Genomic DNA, 18824 nt, shown 5'->3' with positions numbered 1-18824 from the left:
AAAACTGATAAATAATGTAAATTTCAGAGTTGTTAAAAAAGGCCCTTTTCAGGGAACAAGTAATGGGTTAGCAACTGCAGCTGTTCTGCAGCAATGGAAGTAAAGTAAGCTTTGAAAGTTGATGCAAACAATTCCTACAGGTGTCCCAACTTTTGTTGATTAGTTACAACCCCTCTGTATAAAAGCAGTGTTGGAACAGACTGTGTTGCTGCACCCTCTGAAGCATTATTTGGACAATATTGCACTGCAGGAAGAGGTATATTGCTATCATAATAGTGAGAAAAAGACAATTAACAAAGGAAGACAGACAGACAATTATAACCCTGAAAAGTGTAGGTCTTTCATTGAGAGAAATTGCAAAGAGGCCAAGGTGTCAGTGAGTACAATTTCTGACACCATCAAAGGGCACTTGCAAACTGGAGGAAACTCTGACAGGAAGTGGTCTGGCAGACCCAAAGCCACAACACAATCAGAAGACAAGTTTCTGAGAGTCAACAGCTTGCGTGATAGGCGGCTCACAGGACAGCAGCTTCGAGTACAGCTTAACACTGGTCGAAGTAAGGAAGTCTCAGTTTCAACTGTGAAGAGAAGACTTCAAGCTGCAGGTTTGACAGGTCGACTAGCAGTAAAAAAAGCCATTGCTGAGATGGCAAAATAAGAAAAAGAGGCTTGCCTGGGCCATGAAGCACTGCCAGTGGACTACTGAAAACTGGAAAAAGGTCTTAATGACCGATGAATCAAAATTTGAAAAGTTCGGTTCATCACGCAGGGTTTTTGTACGCCATCGAGTAGGCGAAAGGATGGTTCCTCAGTGTGTGACACCAACTGTCAAACATGGAGGAGGAAACGTGATGATATGGGGCTCTTTTGCTGGATCCGGAGTCGGCGACTTGCACAGAGTGACTGGCACCCTGAACCAAAAGGGCTACCACAGCATTTTGCAGCGCCATGCAATACCCTCTGGTCTACGCCTAATTGGCCAGGGGTTCATCCTACAGCAAGATAACGACCCAAAACATACCTTCAGGCTATGTCAGAACTACCTTCGAAGAAAAGAACAAGACTGTAGGCTTCAAATCATGGAATGACCAGCACAGTCTCCAGACTTGAACCCCATCGAGCTGGTTTGGGATGAACTGGACAGAAAGGTGAAAGTAAAGCAACCTACAAGTGCAACACATTTGTGGGAACTTCTGCAACAGTGTTGGGAAGAACTTTCCGAACAATATTTGCTTTCCATTGTAGAAAGAATGTCACGAGTATGTTCGGTTGTTATATCTGCAAAAGGTGGCTACTTTGAGTCAAAAATTTAGATTAAATTTTGTTCAACAAAACGATTCCATGATTTCTTTTTTTGCAATTGTTTATTGTTTATTTGTTCATAGAACATTTATTGTTCATAGAAACATAGAACAAATAAACAATCTGCAATTGTTTATTTGTTCTATGTTTTAATTTCAGAGTACATTGAAGCATTAAACTGCTTAAATTTCAGTAAAAACTGGAAAAATGGGGGTGTTCGAAAACCTTTGACCGGTAATGTATATTAATTAATATTAATAATATTAAATTTTAGTAGCAGTAACATTTGGCATGAATAATATCGAAGTATAATCCCCGTTCCCTCCCAAGCACGTCTGGGCTTGGTGAAAAGGCAAGCTCATGCTCAAGCAGTACGGCAGGCAGGTATGCAACAAGGTCTTGAAGGCCAATGTAATTTGGTCCAATGGACTAATGGGCCCACTCGTATTTGTAAAGGAACGTCTTCCCACCTTTTTGCCTCCCACGTGTTTTACCACCAGGTTCAGCTTTGTTTGGGTGATCCTTAGGGAATCATGGTAATGTTGAATGCAGTAGATGTAAACACCATTTCAGTCGATCCACGGATGGTCTTAGATGATCTGGCTTGTCTGTGTTAACAGACCCCTCTGATGCACAATATGTGAGGAATTGAAAATAGATTTCATGTTTTCACATAAGTTATTGTAGCACATTTTCATGAATTTATTAACGGTAATGCATTCTCATCAATATTTCACACTGAACACAGTCAATGTTGCCGTATGTAACCAAATTTTATCCCAAGGAGGTTGTTCCTTGTGGGCTGAAATCTTTGTAGAAATATTTAATTTTTATAACTTTATGTAATCATGTCATATTGTTTTGTCTGTGACAGCTTGGGCAGTGTAGAAGTTCTCCCGGAGGCCTGTTGCTGTTGGAATGGGTTAATCCATGGACAATGGCTCCTGGGATAAACTCTGACACCCTCATGCTGCTTTTTAAGGGTGGTCCTCTTGGCATTCTCCATTGCAGTCTGGGTAAGGCATCCATTCAGATTATTATTAATCATTGTGATATATATATATTTTTTTTACAGTCTTCTCAGTTGTTATGTTCGGATGATGCAGAAGTAGTACACTTATTTTTGAGCTCTTTAGTCTGGGTTTAACTCCTGGCCTGACTATAAACTGTCAGACCGGTGCTTCGTAAGGGCATTGCATTACAACGTGTGTTTTTACTTGGAAGGACATTAAACTGGGACCATCTGCCTAGCATCAGTTGCTAGCATCACGGTGTTCTTCGTGAAGAGTAGGCAAATTATCTATTTGAACATCTGTTCTGAACAGCCGGCTCATCAAAGACTTTGGCCAGACAACTCCATACATACATACATAATGTGGAGTTAGTAGTAGTAGTAGTAGTAGTAGTAGTAGTAGTAGTAGTAGTAGTAGTAGTAGTAGTAGTAGTAATACTGTAGCACAGTTGCATCAAAAACTGGTGCGGCAAAGTTGGGATTACTTTTTGGTCTTAAAAAAGTATGAGCATTCTTGTTATTTCTGTTCAGCTTCACTCTAATATCTAATGTGATGCAACCACCAGAAGTTGAGGACTGTTTAATTCAGATGGATTGAATGATGTGAAAGACAGAGCAAACTGACATGCAGTTGATCCCCATCGCTATCTTTTCATTTCAGAAATGTTTGTACTTCAATCCACTTGAAAAAGTCGAAGCGTATTTTGTGCTTTTTTGATGTCTTATTGCACATGCGCAAAAACGAAGTGAAAGTTCTGAACATGCTTTGTGTGCATAAAATTGCAGCATTGTGCTTCTGTTCCACTATACTATGCTGGCTGGCTTCCAATATGGCCCCGGTTGTGCTTTTTGTGATGCAGTGATGACGTAATAAATTAGATGGTATTCATAGAATACTTAACTCACACAGTTCTGAGAAGGACTTGTTGCGAGCCAACTGTTCTGTTTTATATTTTTTTATCATACTGATTGCATGTAGCGTTGGACATATGCAATTATGATGTTAAGACACCTATGACATCATAAATAAAACATTAAATAATCCTGGTTGTCAGATCATGTGCCCAATCAGGTTGAAATTTAAAACATATCTTCCCCATCACCACTAGATCATAATTTAGAAGTTTCACATCGATTGATGCAGCGGTTCAAGAGAGAATGTTAAAAATATTTTCCTTCAATCCAATATGGTTGCCAAACCATGTGACCTATCAATTATTTGTGAACACTGGTATCCTCAAGGCTTGGGGAACGTGTGTGAAGTTTTCCCTCGATCTGTCCAGCCGTTCTGGAGAAGAAGGTTTTAAAATGTTTTAGGGTAAATCCAATGTGGCTGCGAAACCATGTGACCTATGGCATCATAGGTGTGAACGTTTTGTTCCTCATGGATAGGCGGTCACACCTCTAAAGTTTCGCTTCGATCTGTTCAGCCATTTCAGAGAAGATATATATATATATATATATTTTAAATGGCTGCCAAACCACATGACCGATGACATCATCAATTTCTTTCTGATGCCCAATTTATCCCTAGATGACCCTCATAAGTTTTTTATACTGATCGGATGTCGCGTTCCACATATGCAAGTATGACGTCATAATGAAGGCACCTATGACATCTTTTAAAAATCACACTTTATCACCATGGGACAGGAGCGAAGCCTCAATCAATGGTGAAAATTGCATGTCGATCCGACAAGCGGTTGCAAAGAAAAGGGAATAACAAAATCCAGACATATACGTGATCGAGCGCTTATCCTGCTTTTCACATGGCGAGCACAGGCTAATTAAGCCTCATATCAAATCATCAGTGATCCTTGGTGTTGTGCTGATGTTCCATTCTGGAACCCACTCATACTGTTGACTTGCCACAGAAACTCAACATTGATGTTATACCATGGCAAACACAGTCTTCTTCTTCTTGCGTAGCGCAGCTTGGCTGCCAGGTAGCTATCATTTTGTTTGTTAGGGTGTGACTGTGCCGCTGATGCTGTTCCCCTCTACCAGTACACTGGTGCTCATTTTGCTGACCTTGGAAAGATGACAGGTTGAGTCAACCCCACCTGGTGTTGGTTCAGCAGCCAAATGGGTTCTAACTCAAGACCCTAAGATCCCAAGCCAACCACACTTACCACTAACCCAACACCAGGCTTGGCAAACACAATCTCAGGTATCTTGCCAGTCAAAGTCTTTCCTTTCTGAGGTGGTGTCACTGGTAGAGCTCATCTTCGTAGCACTCTCCACAAATGGGTCATTCTCAGCACTCTGACGTCTGAAGGCTTATCTGTGGTCCAGCGTGATGCAGGAACATCTGAACTATGGTGCAATGCTCTAATTTTTGAAGGAAGAGTGTGATGGCCTAAACTATGCGAATGTTGTGAATATCTTCGTTGAATCAAATCATAATTGGCAAGTTTTAACAGTCTGGAAAGGATGGCTCATCTCGCCTGCGTGGTATCGTGTACATCGTTATCTCGCTAAATTACACGCATGTGCTTGAAACCCATGAGTACATTTGTACCATGCTCTCTTCTATTCCATGAAACACACGTCTTCATGCCACATGGTCATCATGGCTTGCACTTGGTGCACAAATGTCAGCATCTCCAAATGCATGTACGAGTAGAAAATGCATTCCGTTTTTTTTTGGGGGGGGGTGCAAATTAATTCCTTGGTGGCTTTGCTCTTGGACTCAAACAAACACTCATCCTCACCTTCAATATATAATGGGCTGTAAAACTTTTCAATAGTAGTAGTAGTAGTAGTAGTAGTAGTAGTAGTAGTAGTAGTAGTAGTAGTAGTAGTCATAGTAGTGTGGCTGCTGCTGTTACTACAATCAGTAGAAGAAGAAGGTACTGTACATGTTTGTAATTTTGATTGTCGCATTTTAAATTTGATGTTTTATTCGTGGTCCAGCAACATGTTTTCCTCTGAACTGTCCGGTTCTGGGTTTTATACCTTCCCATTGGAATGGGACTCGAACTGCATTTGTAGTGCTTTGCCGGCAGGATGGGCTGTGCTGGTCCACCATGTCACATCGTAAATCTGTCGTACTGAACCCCTCAGTGATTTTTCCAGATGTAAACCTTGTTGAACAGGTGCCTGTTCTTTGCCCGATATCACGGCCTTTGTCTAACCTTACGAAGTATTGTGTGAGACATTCACGTTAAATGAGAGTTCACAGAGATCTCGCAGGAATTTATTCTGAGCCCGATTTACCTGGAGGCAAAGTGCGGCATGCAGCGAATTTTGTTACGTGGATGGCTGTTTTTTTTTTCTTCCCTGTTTATCTTGTAATCTTTACAAACCCTTGTAATCTTATCAATATCCTTTGTTCTTTGAGATGTTACTCTCGATGGTTGCACCAGAATGCATCGTGTGAAAGAGTCGTTGTTTGAGAACACAAATATAATTTAAAAAGCAGAAGCTCTTCCAGCATTGCACAGCAAATCCTGCTTCTTATGACATCATTCTAGTGGGGACAAGGATATTTAATTCTGCACCTTTTGAAGTGTATAATAACCTAGGGAGACGATCATCCTTGAACACGTGTATTTAGTTGGTTGGCCATCATCAGCACCGAGCAGATATCCAACCTTTGGTGCACGTTGACAAAGTCGATCAAACACATCATTGCAGCCTTCTCTCACCCTCCAACCAAGCTGGACCAAAAGATCAACAATGCTAGAATGCTATGTTCTACTACCTACAACAACGCAGTAACACTACCCATAGGAGTTTTATAACTCTGATATATGAGCCGATTTACCTGGTGTTACGTGGGAAGAGAGATATGAATAAGTAACACTTTGTTGCCAATCACAAAGATTGATTAACTGATTGGCTGATTGGAGCTCTGTTTCAATTTCCGTGTGCGTCCGTCCCTGAATACGTCTGAAGAAGATGTCTGAATATAAACGGCTTTGCATTTTGCATTTCTATTTTGATCTTCCTATTGGTGTGTTGTTGTATATCATTTGCAATTCAGCATCAAGAAAGGCTGTGATGAATATCCCATTAACAATGTGCCCCCCACCCCTCGTTCTTTACGCCGTCTAATATTATTTTTCCCCAAAGCAGATGCAGACGCTTTCTAATTTTATATAAACCCAAACCGGCATCACCTCAACTCACCATGATAAACCATTCACCACCCCTCCACCTTTCCGGCTCTCCTGCCCCCTTCTTAGTTCATTGAGCTTTCCCCTGCCTCCCTCCCCCAGGCAAAACTATATGCTGCCTTGGTATGGAATAGTGGGGATTAATTTACTGATGCAATGGCATTTGAACAGTATTAATGAATACTAACTGAGTGCTTGTCATTATGGCCAGGGGTGTGGGGGGGGGGGTAAAGGAATGAGGATATATTTACCTGTGCAAAGAGTGCTTTAACCTCAGCATTGCCCAGGTAAAAAAGGAAATTGTAATACCCTCTGCCACCACTACCAGGTGGCACCACACAGTACACATTTACAAAAAGAATTTATGCCCCCCCTGTCCCCCAACCCCCCCCCCCCCAGTTGTGAGGCCACGGCCGCATAGCGTATGTTACCCCCTCCCCCCCCCCCTCACACGCACACACAAAATTGTATTTGTACCCTGAGTTTCGAGTTTGTAACTTAAATATGTGGCTGTGCATAGAACACATACAAACAAAGTGAGACAGAGACAGACATCCAGATGGAGATATTTACCTTTTGAAGGTATATACAATATATATATATATATATATATATATATATACTGCACTGTATATCTTGTTATGTCATCATCACATCATTAATTAACTAGAACGGGCACTCATAGAGCGCATACCTTCGCCGCCACTACTTTTTTTGTTCTTGCTATGAGTGTGGGGAACTGGTTTCATATGAATGGTCTTATGACACAAACCACATATCTATAATGTCATGACCCCCCACCCCCGACTTTCGGGGGCTACGGACTAAACAACAATCAACTCGCATCGTTTTGGCGAGTCTTCACTCGCAAGCTCGGTGAATACAACGTTTCAACAAGAGAAGGTAATCTCGTTTTCAAGGTCGTGACCCCCCTGACCTTTGACCCCTAACCGGTAACAAGATTATTGGCGTCATTGTGTCATATTGCATATCACAAGATGAGGCGTTGAATTCTGAACATTTTGGCGTTAGCTGCATGCAAATTGAATGAAAATTGACCGTGTTATCGTAAAAAGACGATTTTGACCTTTTCATGACCTTGACCTTGACCTTTGACCCGAACGATCCCAAAATCTAATCGAATGCTTCCTGGCTAATAATCAATCATCCCACCAAATTTCATACAATTCGGTTTAATACTTTTTGAGTTATACGAATTACAAGATTATAAATAAATAAATACACGCCGACCAAAACATAACCTTTCGCAGAATGCGAAGGTAATAAACATAATGTGTATATGTATATATCTATATGTATATGTATATATATATATATATATATATATATATATATATATATATATATATATATATATATATATATATATATATATATATATACACCATTTAGAATATATTGTATATATATAATATACTGTATATACATATAATATACTGTATATATATATATATATATAATACTGTATATATATATATATATATATGTTTATAATATACTGTATATATATAGTATACTGTATATAATATACTGTATATACTTATATATTTAATTTACTGTATATAATATACTGTATATGTGCATGTATGTATGTTTGTATATGTGTGTGTGTGTGTGTGTGTGTGTGAGAGTATATATATATATATATATATATATATATATATATATATATATATATATATATATATATATATATATATATTTTATCTTGCCAAAACGAAGTTTTTGCAAGATATGTTAGTCAGCTTGTATGTTTTTTTTTTTGTTTGTTTGTTTGTCTGTAATCACGTATCGATCACTCTGCAGAGCACAGTTATCATTGGAAATTTTTGTGACGTCGCATATCAGGGTCCTATAGAGGTCCCTTTCAGCGCATAAAATTTTCAAGGTCAAAGGTCAAGGTCACTTTGTCGCAAATCAGGGGAGTCGACGAAACCCTTATTTTTTGAGTAATTTTGATCGGATCGTCTTCAAACTTCATGGGAATATAGTTCATGGTCTGGCACTCAGCTGATTAATTTTTTGGTGGTGATCGGCCTTAACCTTCATGGTTCGCGCTGGAGGTCGAAAGTTTTTGACCCCAAGGTCAAATTTTGAAATCTTAGATACCATATCGAGTAATACCTCATATGAAAGCGCTTGATAAGTGCTTTCCAGATCTGTCAAAAGTTTGACGCTATGACGTCATTTGATGACGTCATGACGAAAAAATGGATTTTTCATGAAAATTTTATTTCCTCAGTTCTCATCAAAATCTCTTGATATTTCATGTACAACGATCCTGGTATGGAGAGATACCATTAACCGTACAAAAATATAAAGGTCAAGGTCACAAAAAGGTCAAGCATCAAGGTCGACGAAACCCTTATATTTTGAGTAACTTTAATCGAATAAATAAGTCACTCGTGTTCACATTTTGGCTAGATACTGGTCACCCTGGGGGTGACATTGGTTTTTTTTGTTTTTCTTTTTATTTTGTTTTTTTACCAAACGAGCTTGCCTGGCAGATGTGGGCGCTCTACCGTGTGCCCTTCTCGTCATTCCTGTTTTGCTGGTCATGTTGTCATCCAATTTTCTTTGCCAAACCGTATGTTGATATGTTGAATTGAGTTTGTGTCCCTGGAAAAGTGTGGCCAATCGTGAATGGCTTGGCTAGTTGAGTTGTTCCCTCCTATGTTTTTGATCGCATGTGCATCATTTTCACTCCTTTTATTCTGGGTATTGTTACTTCTGATCCCCCAGATTAATCCCTTTGCCCTCAAAGTTTTGTTTTGTGGCCTATACAGTTTTTAAACTGCTCACTGATATGTCACTCCTCAAGATGACTGCATCAATAATGCATGATTAATAAATAACAACCTCTGACCATCCAGTGCCATAAGGTTATACTGTGGCCGAAACACAATGAAATGTATTCTGTAAAGGCTTTTTCTATGGCACATCCATTTGCAATTGCATTTCTCGTAGAAAGAAGGAGAAATCGAAAGTGTGTAACACGTTTTTGAGAAGACAAGGGTGCGGTTAGTGAAGCCACGCTTATTTTTTTCCACCAGTGCCCACTAATTGGGGATGATGTGGTGCCAACTCAAACACGAAGACTTGAATCGGTCAAGATCCTTAATTGGGTTTGGTGTCATACCTTTGTCAAGCTGGCCATTCATACCAGGCCGTCCATGAAATCAGAAATGAAAAGGTGGAATCTTAATTGGGTGGGCTTTTGCTGATCTTGTGCCATGACCTCCTTTGATGGGATTCTGTGGCAGTGGGTCTAACTGTGCTGGCCATGTAGCACGAACAAAAAGGATAATGAAAGAGTCGTGTTGATTCTGACCTTTTGCCTCAGCTGTGAGTCACACAGACTGCTAAGAGTTGTGCTGAAGAAGACATTGTTGGCATGGTAGAGTTCTTTGAAGTCTGAACGAATGCACTCGGAAGTACACTTTTGTTTTACTTTCTGCAGCATTAACATTGGTTGATTCATAAAATATAGCGCAAGATTCAGGTATTGTGATTTAAGGTAGGCAGACAAAAATGGGCATAAGTTTTAATTAGTGGAATAAATAATTATCAGGGTTCATGATCACTCACAGGGTGCAATCAGGTTGCCACCACCAATAAACCGAGCTGTTAGCTTGGCATCTCAAGGAGATGGGGATGGGCCAGGCATCTGCCTGGGGGATGGCCAGACTGAGGCCCCTGGAATGCCTATGGAAAGTGGACGCAGCGATGCGCTGCTCTGGCGCATGCTCCCATACCTGACCTGACTTGACCAAGAAGGGGCAACCACAGCCCAAATTGTGGAACCACATTGGCCTGAAATCCCAGTGGTTGATTGGAGTACACAGGCTGTTCGACCAAATAATTTTGTGAAGTAGGGTTCTTTCCATGACGTTAACTTTGGACCTCTGTATCTCCGAAACTGCTCTATGGAAGAAATTAAACTTGGCACATGTCAAGTACTCCCCATGGGAAATGTGTTTTTAATGATGTCATAAGTGGCTTTTATCCAATCATTATCTTGGGCCAGTGAGGAAATTGTCTTGATACAGCGAACCTCCCAGTATCCATTTTATTCTGGCACATCCCAGGGCCAAAGTTTGACCAACGGTCAAGACAAGATTTCTCCATGGGAAACCATTCCACTGAATCTGTCAATCAAACAGACCTAAAAAAAAAGCAAAACAAATTTCAGCAGCAACGCTAATTTACCTTAACACTAGAAGTAAAATTTATGTTTCATAGTCATGAACAAAAACAATAATAAAAAGAAGAAAAAGAGCAGATATGGCAGACCCTCGCCAGGACTTGTTTTGTGTGGTGTATTTTGTGTGGTGTTTGCGTACTGGTGTGTTTTGTCATTAATTAATAAACATAACTGGAACTACCACTTTATAACTGCTGGCAATGATGACCGGGTACCAAGACGTCCTGCTTTGATGCAATTCCTCTTTGATTTGACACCTGACCCTGACCCATGACGTTTATTATTATTCAATTGAATTTAGAATGGGAAGAAAATGTATTTAATTCAAATCTAATGGAAGACCAAATCCTGCATTGGAGTAATCAGAAGGAACCCAAACAAGCAAAAAGCAAAAATGAAGTCATCAGGATGAATCGAGATAGGATTTGGGTTGCAGCTGCTACTCCTCTACCCTGAAATCCATCTGGGCACAGCCAAGTGAGCCTCATTAAAAAAAAATCAAAAAGTACCCAGATCAAAAAAAATTTAAATAATTTTGCCTGCCAGACCATGTGTCCAATCTGATTGAAATTTTATATATATATATATATTCCCCATCACTACTAGATCATAATTTTGAAGTTTCACATTCATTGATTAAGTGGTTCAAGAGAAATAATAATAATTATTATTTTTTTGCTCAATCCAATGTGGCTGTCAGACCACGTGACGTCAATTATTTGTGAATACCCTTGTGGCACCAATACTTGGGGAACATTTGTGTGAAGTTTCCCCTCAATCTGTCTAGCCATTCTGGAGAAGAAGATTTTTATAGGTTTTATGGTAAATCCAAGATTGCTGCCAAAACATGAAACTTATGATGTCATATTTGTGAACCTTTTGTTCCTCATGGATCGGCGGTCATACGTGTAAAGTTTCACCTCGATCTGTTGAGCCACTTCAAAGAGGAAGATTTTTGAAGTTTTTTTATTTTAATAATTATTATTTTTTTAACAATATGGCTGCTGATTCACGTGACAGATGATGTCATCAATTTTTTTCCTGTGGACCATTTTATCCCAAGATGACCCTCAAAAATGGTCATACTGATTAGATGTAGCATTCTACATATGCAATTATGACATCATAACGAAGGCACCTATGACGTCATAAAAAAAATCTCATTCCCCATGAGGAGTACTTGCCATGTGCCAAGTTTCAATTTTTTCCTTTGTGTGGTTTCAGAGATGCAGAGGTCCAAATTTTTTTTTCCATTTATCCAACATGGCTGCCACACCATGTTACCTATGACGTCATAATTATCAATTGAACACTCTACATGAGTAGTCGCTTCTTTGGTGAAAATTTTGTCCAACCTGACAAGCAGTTGTGGAGAAAAACACTGAAGTTCTGTGTAGACAAACAGACAGACAGATAAATAAACAAACAAATGGACCCAAATGCAATACCCTCTCCTCCGGTGAAGATAACAAGTATGTGCTTCCCTGTGGGAAGTGCAGGGTCTACCTGTTCCGGCCAAACCAGAAAGTTGAAAAATCCTTGATATGTGTAAATTTGTGTGGACAAGTTTGCCTTCAGTTGCCTGCTAGTTATTGCATCAGTGTGATTACGTGTAAGTCGTGTGTCTGAAAACACGAAATAAAATGCTTTTTCGGCCTTTTTTTCTCTCTCAAAGTGAGGGGGGTCCGTGGGCTCATGCCCCATGTTCCCCTATGTTAATCCAGTCTTGTGAGTGAGCAACATGAGGGGTTTGAACGGGGGTAGAATATTGCCATTAGAGGAAAGGAGAGGGGGTGGGGGATTGGAGAGATTTTGTGGACGCAGGTCCTTGATAAACAAGTAAAAAAAGACATAAAATGTCATCACCCCCGTTGCTTTAATAATTTTGCTGTGCGGAGTTAAAGGACTAGCCAATATTTATGTTCAACTAAAATGGCTGCCAGTCTACCAGTCGGCTATCTTTGATCAGATCGCAAAATAAAGTGAGGGGCACGTGTACGCCATCATGTACTGTGCTTGTACCGAGTTTGAACAAAATCGGACCATGCACATCTGAGAAATAGTTGAGGACACATTTAAGTTACAAAATGGCTGCCAGTCGGCCATCTTGGATCTGATCTCGAAATAAAATGACTAGCTTATGTAATCCATCATTCATCATCTGTATGCTAAGTTTGAACAAGATTGGTAAATGCATGTCCGAGAAATCATTGAGGACGTGTTCGATACCATGTTTTGTTTTGTTTTACAACTAAAATGGGCGCCATTGAGCCATCTTTGATCGCATCACGAAACAAAATGATGTGCCTATGCATATCGTCATGTGTTGTCATTTTGCCAAGTATGAATAAAATCTGTCCATACATCTCCGAGATATGGTTGCGGACGCACGCACGCACATACGCATGCACTCATGGACACGAAAATCGAGACCAAATCCATAAGCCCCCTGTTTGTCACGTCGGCCACCACCAAGTACAATGGGGATTAAAAAGCAAAAGGATGCCCATTGGTCTTGCTACCAATGGGTATCATTCAATTTAGTTAATGATGGTATTATTATGGTTGTGGAAAGAAGAGAGATATATCGATAGCTTCGGAGGTGTATAATGGTGACAAGTACTATTTTAGTGTCCCACGTATTAAATGCCGGTTCAGTTGTGGGAAAGACTAGCACCTTTATTGCGTTTTCTTTTACCTTTGTGGTGCACCACCATTTTTACACACCATTCCCTAAAGCTGCATGGAATCATGTTCAGACAGGCTGGATGTTCCTGATATTGGAGACTCTGCCATCATGGCTAAGAAAGGAAGGCAATGTCCCTTTCTTTTAAGAAAGGGAATACATTAACTATTTTGCAATGTAAATGGTTATTTTCATGAACTACCGATGGAAAGTACCGTGATGGTTCTGGAAATGTACGCCGGAGGAGAGTGGAGCATACATGTACATGTAGGATCTCCAAGAATGAGTTATTTAATTAGTTTATGTGGGAGGTAGACCTTTGTCCCTTGTCTAAGGTCTGGGGGGAAAAATGCTTTGTTAGTTTGTGTATCCCCGGTGTGATGTCTTCCATTGTTTTGTTCCAACAATCCCCCCTCTGCCTTTCTCAATGCACCAATAATCCGCTTCACCAAACAACAATTCAATAACCCCTCCTTCATCCCGTCGGTCTTTATTTCAACCCCACAGTGAGTTTATTCTCAAACTTCAGTGTGTACGTCTTTCTCACCACTCGGTCCACTCATTCTTATTTTATTATTCACAATTAACCATCCGTTCATCCAACACTGACTCTTATTATTCACCACCAACCATCCGTTGCTCACGTTAACAATGAATCCTCCGGACCAGTACCCAATTACTTTCCCACATTCTTCCTTTCCTGCACTCCTTACCTACATTCGTCAAGCGGGACAACGCTTATCAAATGCAAAGTAAATCACAATGCTTTTCTCATACTCAGTAAAGTACAACGCATCTTGCATTGAACATAGTTAAATACGCACTGTACAATAGGACATTTGCACACGAAGGAGGGAGTGGGGGGCGCTCCCTCGCTGCGAGGCCCCACTACTGGCGCTCCATCCTGCCCCCGTGGGACATGCACCAATGAGGAAGATGATCGCATGATGTTTACTTCATCAAAACCATGCCCAGCTGAAGCTGCTTTACGAAACAAAACGGAAAAGTGTAAGCAGCTGTTGTTGACGCCCCAGGAGCTTTTGTCGAGGCACCAGGGACTGCTGTTAATTGATACTCCAGAGACGGAAGGTGAGGAGTGTTTGCAACTGTTGTTGACACCATGGGGGTTGTTGCTTCATGTCGGGCACCACGAGTATGTCTCAGACTGCCTGTTCGAGAATGTCGACCAGAGTGCGGGTCACGTACCAGACCCATCTGCGCTGGGACACGAGGTGCAGGAATGAGTCGTGCGAGAGACTGAGGTAAGCGGTCCATGACCTAGAAGCGTGGTGCAGTCTCCGGGGTGTCATGCAGCTCCATACACGCTCTCACCACATGCTTCCAACATGCTTCCGACATCCTTCCAACATTCCACTACTAATCCTACTGCTCCCCCCCCCCCACTCCCCACAATATCTGGCACAACGTAACCCCGCATGGTTGCATGAGGTAAGAGAGGAGTCATCCCCACATGCTATTCTGCTTCTTTCTCCTCAATTATTCTTCTCTTTCTTCCCTGATTGGATGATAGTTTTTTTTTTGTTTTTTTTTTTTAATCTGAGTAAGTCTGTATAAGGGGGAAATGTGTGTCAGGGGTAAGTCTGCTCTTCTGTGCCTTTTGCTTGCTTGTAAATACATGATCGCATGCTTGTGTGTGTGTAAATAAAGAGTTGTAATTTTCTAATCTGCTCGGTTGTCCTTTATTCCATTGATTCAACAAAGCATGTACATAAGAGAGAGACAGGAGGTTTCGCCCCACCCCTCCCCTCTAATTGGCTTCATGGGTTAACCAATGTTGCACCCGCTGTCCTGCTCGGCCGTAATGAGTACTTTGGTGCACGCTGATGGCGTGGACCGTAGCTCAGCTCGTGGTACCAAGGAGTAGGTAACTTGGGTGTGAACGCGAGGACTCTGCTCGGTGCAATTGTTTTGCCAGCGTCTGCAGTTGCTAAACAACCCATCAAGCCATGGAGTTATCCGTGGCTGGTGGCCTTAGGGTTGGTTGTGGCGGCGGGTCAGAGTACGCACCTCGTGAGCCCGGTGCGTGTGCTGATGCCGCAACAGTACTATCATGTCTGAGGCTCACGAACGTGTTATGCCTCAGCGTCAAAGGTCTTATGTATGCCAAAGTGCATTTCCGAAATGGCCCTGCACTGCGTTCAGTTATTGTACAACTTTACTGTTCCCCCAAGGTCACCCAAATGAACCAAAGTTTTTTTTGGGGGGGGGGCACACAAGGGAAGCAGATAGATTTAACATGTTTGTTACCTTTTTGAAGGTTTATTTGTAATGAACATGGGGGGGGGGAAGGTAGATGGAACAAACCATGCAAATGAAGACACAAAGAGGGAGAAAGGAATATGCAAACTTGCATACAAGGAAATAAATAAAGAACAAATCCTAACACGTACTCCGCGCCACAGCTCGCACTTGTACAAACATTAAAATTGCAGCCAAGGACTTTCCTTTTGCAATACGCGGAGTGCAGGGCAATGGCGTACCTTGGGAACAGTGTCCCCGTTTCTGAGAGCCATTCTCCCTGATCATTGGCAAAACAGAGCAGTGATGAAGTGAGCTGAGACGAGGACAAAAACACAACTTAGGAGTGAACTTCTCCTAAAAGTTCCACTCTGTACGTGTCTGTCTGTCTCGACTCAGCCCTTGTGGAGCCTCTTCCTTTGTCCACGATCAAAAGCCCTTTTTACGAGCTTCACCTGGTCTGCCCTCCGTCCTCTCTCTATGGCTGCTTCTTCTTCACACTGTCCTCCTGGTCTGCCCTCCGTCCTTTCTCTCGGCACTTCTTCTTCGCCCTCCTGAATGCCGAGAGCTCTTGTTTGCCCTTCCTCTCCGCCCCTGTTCGTCCTTCTGGGAGGAGTCCTCCTCTGAGACGTCCCATCGTCAAAAATATGTCTTTTGCCTCTTCTTGGCCCCAGAGCACACTACTCCACCATGACTTCCACACACCAGTCAGAGAGATCGTGATCGACCTTATCGGAGTGTGTAATACGTGTCAAGGAGATCGGCATCTCAAGGAGATGGGGATGGGCCAGGCACCTGCCTGGGGGATGGCCAGACGGAGGCCCCTGGAGTACCGGCGGAAAGTGGACGCAGTGACGTGCTGCTCTGGCGCATGCTTCCATACCTGACCTGACCGGACACGTGTGCCTTTTTTGTGATGGGAAGTCCTCACCTGATCCCTCCTACAAACAAGAGGTTTTATTCATGCAATATTGCCCTGATTATCCTGTCTATAAATTACATATGCTGCCGTCTCAGCTACACATTTTGCAAGACTACTTACTCTGACAGGTCTGTGATACATGGCAATATAATCTACTTGGATCACACAGACCATATTACACTTATCACTGTCTACCTATGGACCCCCCCCCCACACTAACATGTAACAGTACATTGTTATTATGAACTACATCGAGTGTCCTGCCTTTCTTGCTGGCTGAAAGGGAAGTGACAAACGGGGGGAAGGAGTTTAGACACGTTCTGTCTCGAAGACGACGTGCCACCATTCCCCCCCCCCCCTCTCTCTCTCTCTCTCCTCTGAAGCATCCTTGCAACTGAGAGATCGGACAGGTGTTGGTGATGCTTCTAGACTTGCCTCGGACTGATAGATGGAATCGTCAACCTTACAGTCAAGGGGAGACCATGAAACTGCAAGCCAACCAGGCCTGAGTCAGAATCCTTTATTTCTCTTTTTCATTTACCTTATTTTGCCACCTGTTCATTTGTTATTTTAAATGCCTCCCTCCCATCTCTGAGTTAGATGTCTAAATGTGTCAATGTGTAGGCCTTTCTCGGATAGTTAAGTGGTCTTTTTGTATGTGTTTTAGGGGATAGGTCATTTCAGCAAAGTGTTATGTTTGTTTATTTTCTCCATGTTGCTTGTATAAAGGAAGCCATTGTTGCCACTGAAATCGTACCACGGAACAGACCTCCTGCACGTAGGAAACTGGCCCGGTAGAATAAAAGTAGCACTTTGCTAGCTACCAATGGGTGTCTTTGCCCCCCCCCTTTCCCCCGCAAAATTGTGCAAGCTGCCAAAACTGTTCGGCTAGCTTGCGGGCTTCAGCCCAGCGGGCTGGAACTCAATCGAACCTCGGGTCACTGACCCCACCGCCCATAACACTATGAAATTAATCAGAAAACCGTTTTGTATTTTATTTTACTTTTTTCTTCATTTTCCAGATGTCGAGGTTTCTGGAAGAGTTGGACAAGAAAGAATAGGCAACAAATCATCCACTGCAATGTAGAGGTGAACAGGAAGGCAAAATGTCACAAATCATTGAAAGAGGAAGATTGTGTGGGCATGGTTAGCAAGAGTAAAAATTGCCTGTGGGCACAGGATACCTGAAATGGCGATTGAGCTGCCACATTGAAGGAAGAGCATGAGAACACCGACAGAGCTGGTTCAACATGGAAAAAAAAGAGACAAAGTAATAAAGATGAGCAGAATTAGCTTGGACTTAAGGAAAGGGGGAAAGGAGATGAAGAGTAGGTAACTGGAAGAACACATTGCAACCATTTTGTGCTGTGGAGAGGCAAAGGACTTTTGAAGGGCCTGGTGCGGCAATACCAGATATGAGCCGGTAGGGTAATGTAAGGTGACAAACCTGTCTGCAACAATACAGGATCAGACCAATTGCTCAGGCTTCCTGCAGACAGATACCAATTACTCTCAGGGTGTTGGATCCAACTGCTTCCAGTGGTAACACTAGCCTACCTTGGGGAGCCTTACTCTATGTTGGTGCAAATTAATGCCTTGTATACTATTGGGAGTTGAAAACAGAAAAAGGCCCTCGTTTTGTGATGTATTCCCAGGCGTTGCTTAGTTGTGGAGGTATAGTTGGCCGAAGGCATGTTGTGGCATATTGTGAGGCCAAGGAGTTCCAGGTACTCCAACTCAGCCAGGGGTTGTTCACAACGAGTAATTTGGCAGATTAGCCGGATGTCCGTCAATGTGTGCACACATAAAATTTCTGTATTGATTGTTATTGCTCATTTATGACTTCATCTTCTAGATGCTGGTGTGTTGCCATTCAATTAACTTAATGATAAAATAGAGAGCTGAGATAAGTGTTCATCTTTACTGATCTTTCACAGCTCAAACAAAATGGATTCAATGCTGACATGCTCCATATTTAGAAATCGAATGTAAAACATGAATGCCTATTGTTTAAATACAAGTCTAATTACCTCGACTTTACAAATCTATCATATTTTCAGTTAAATTTATCGTTTTTTTTTTTAAAATAACTTGTTATATTAAATTAATAAAAATGCAATCCATCACATTTGATGTAATTTTCACATTACAATGTGAGGCTTAATGTTCCGTGCTTAATTGGTGGTTTCAAGCAAGGTTCTTTACACGGTTCAGGATTTTGGCATCTCGCATACTTCATTTGATTTGATCCAAATAACGAACTTGGACTCATCCATCCAAAGCACCTTTGACCATTG

The 18824-nt window shown here is 41.6% G+C and overlaps 1 protein-coding gene across 8 annotated transcripts in view; it reads left to right on the top strand.

Moving 5' to 3' along the window:
- The window catches only part of WDPCP (WD repeat containing planar cell polarity effector), a 210720-nt gene that overhangs the window by 140573 nt on the left and 51323 nt on the right, over nucleotides 1-18824 (top strand). For all 8 annotated transcript variants that reach the window (XM_085887675.1, XM_085887669.1, XM_085887672.1 and 5 more), the window contains one exon: nucleotides 2177-2318. In XM_085887675.1, coding sequence (XP_085743801.1) covers nucleotides 2177-2318 — 142 coding nt within the window. The remainder of the gene's footprint in view (nucleotides 1-2176; nucleotides 2319-18824) is intronic.

Source organism: Eptatretus burgeri, chromosome 7, assembly GCF_056783735.1.
Source record: "Eptatretus burgeri isolate ZD-2024b chromosome 7, Ebu_testis_v1, whole genome shotgun sequence".
NCBI lineage: Eukaryota > Metazoa > Chordata > Myxini > Myxiniformes > Myxinidae > Eptatretus > Eptatretus burgeri.
This window is presented reverse-complemented; position numbering and strand designations above follow the sequence as displayed.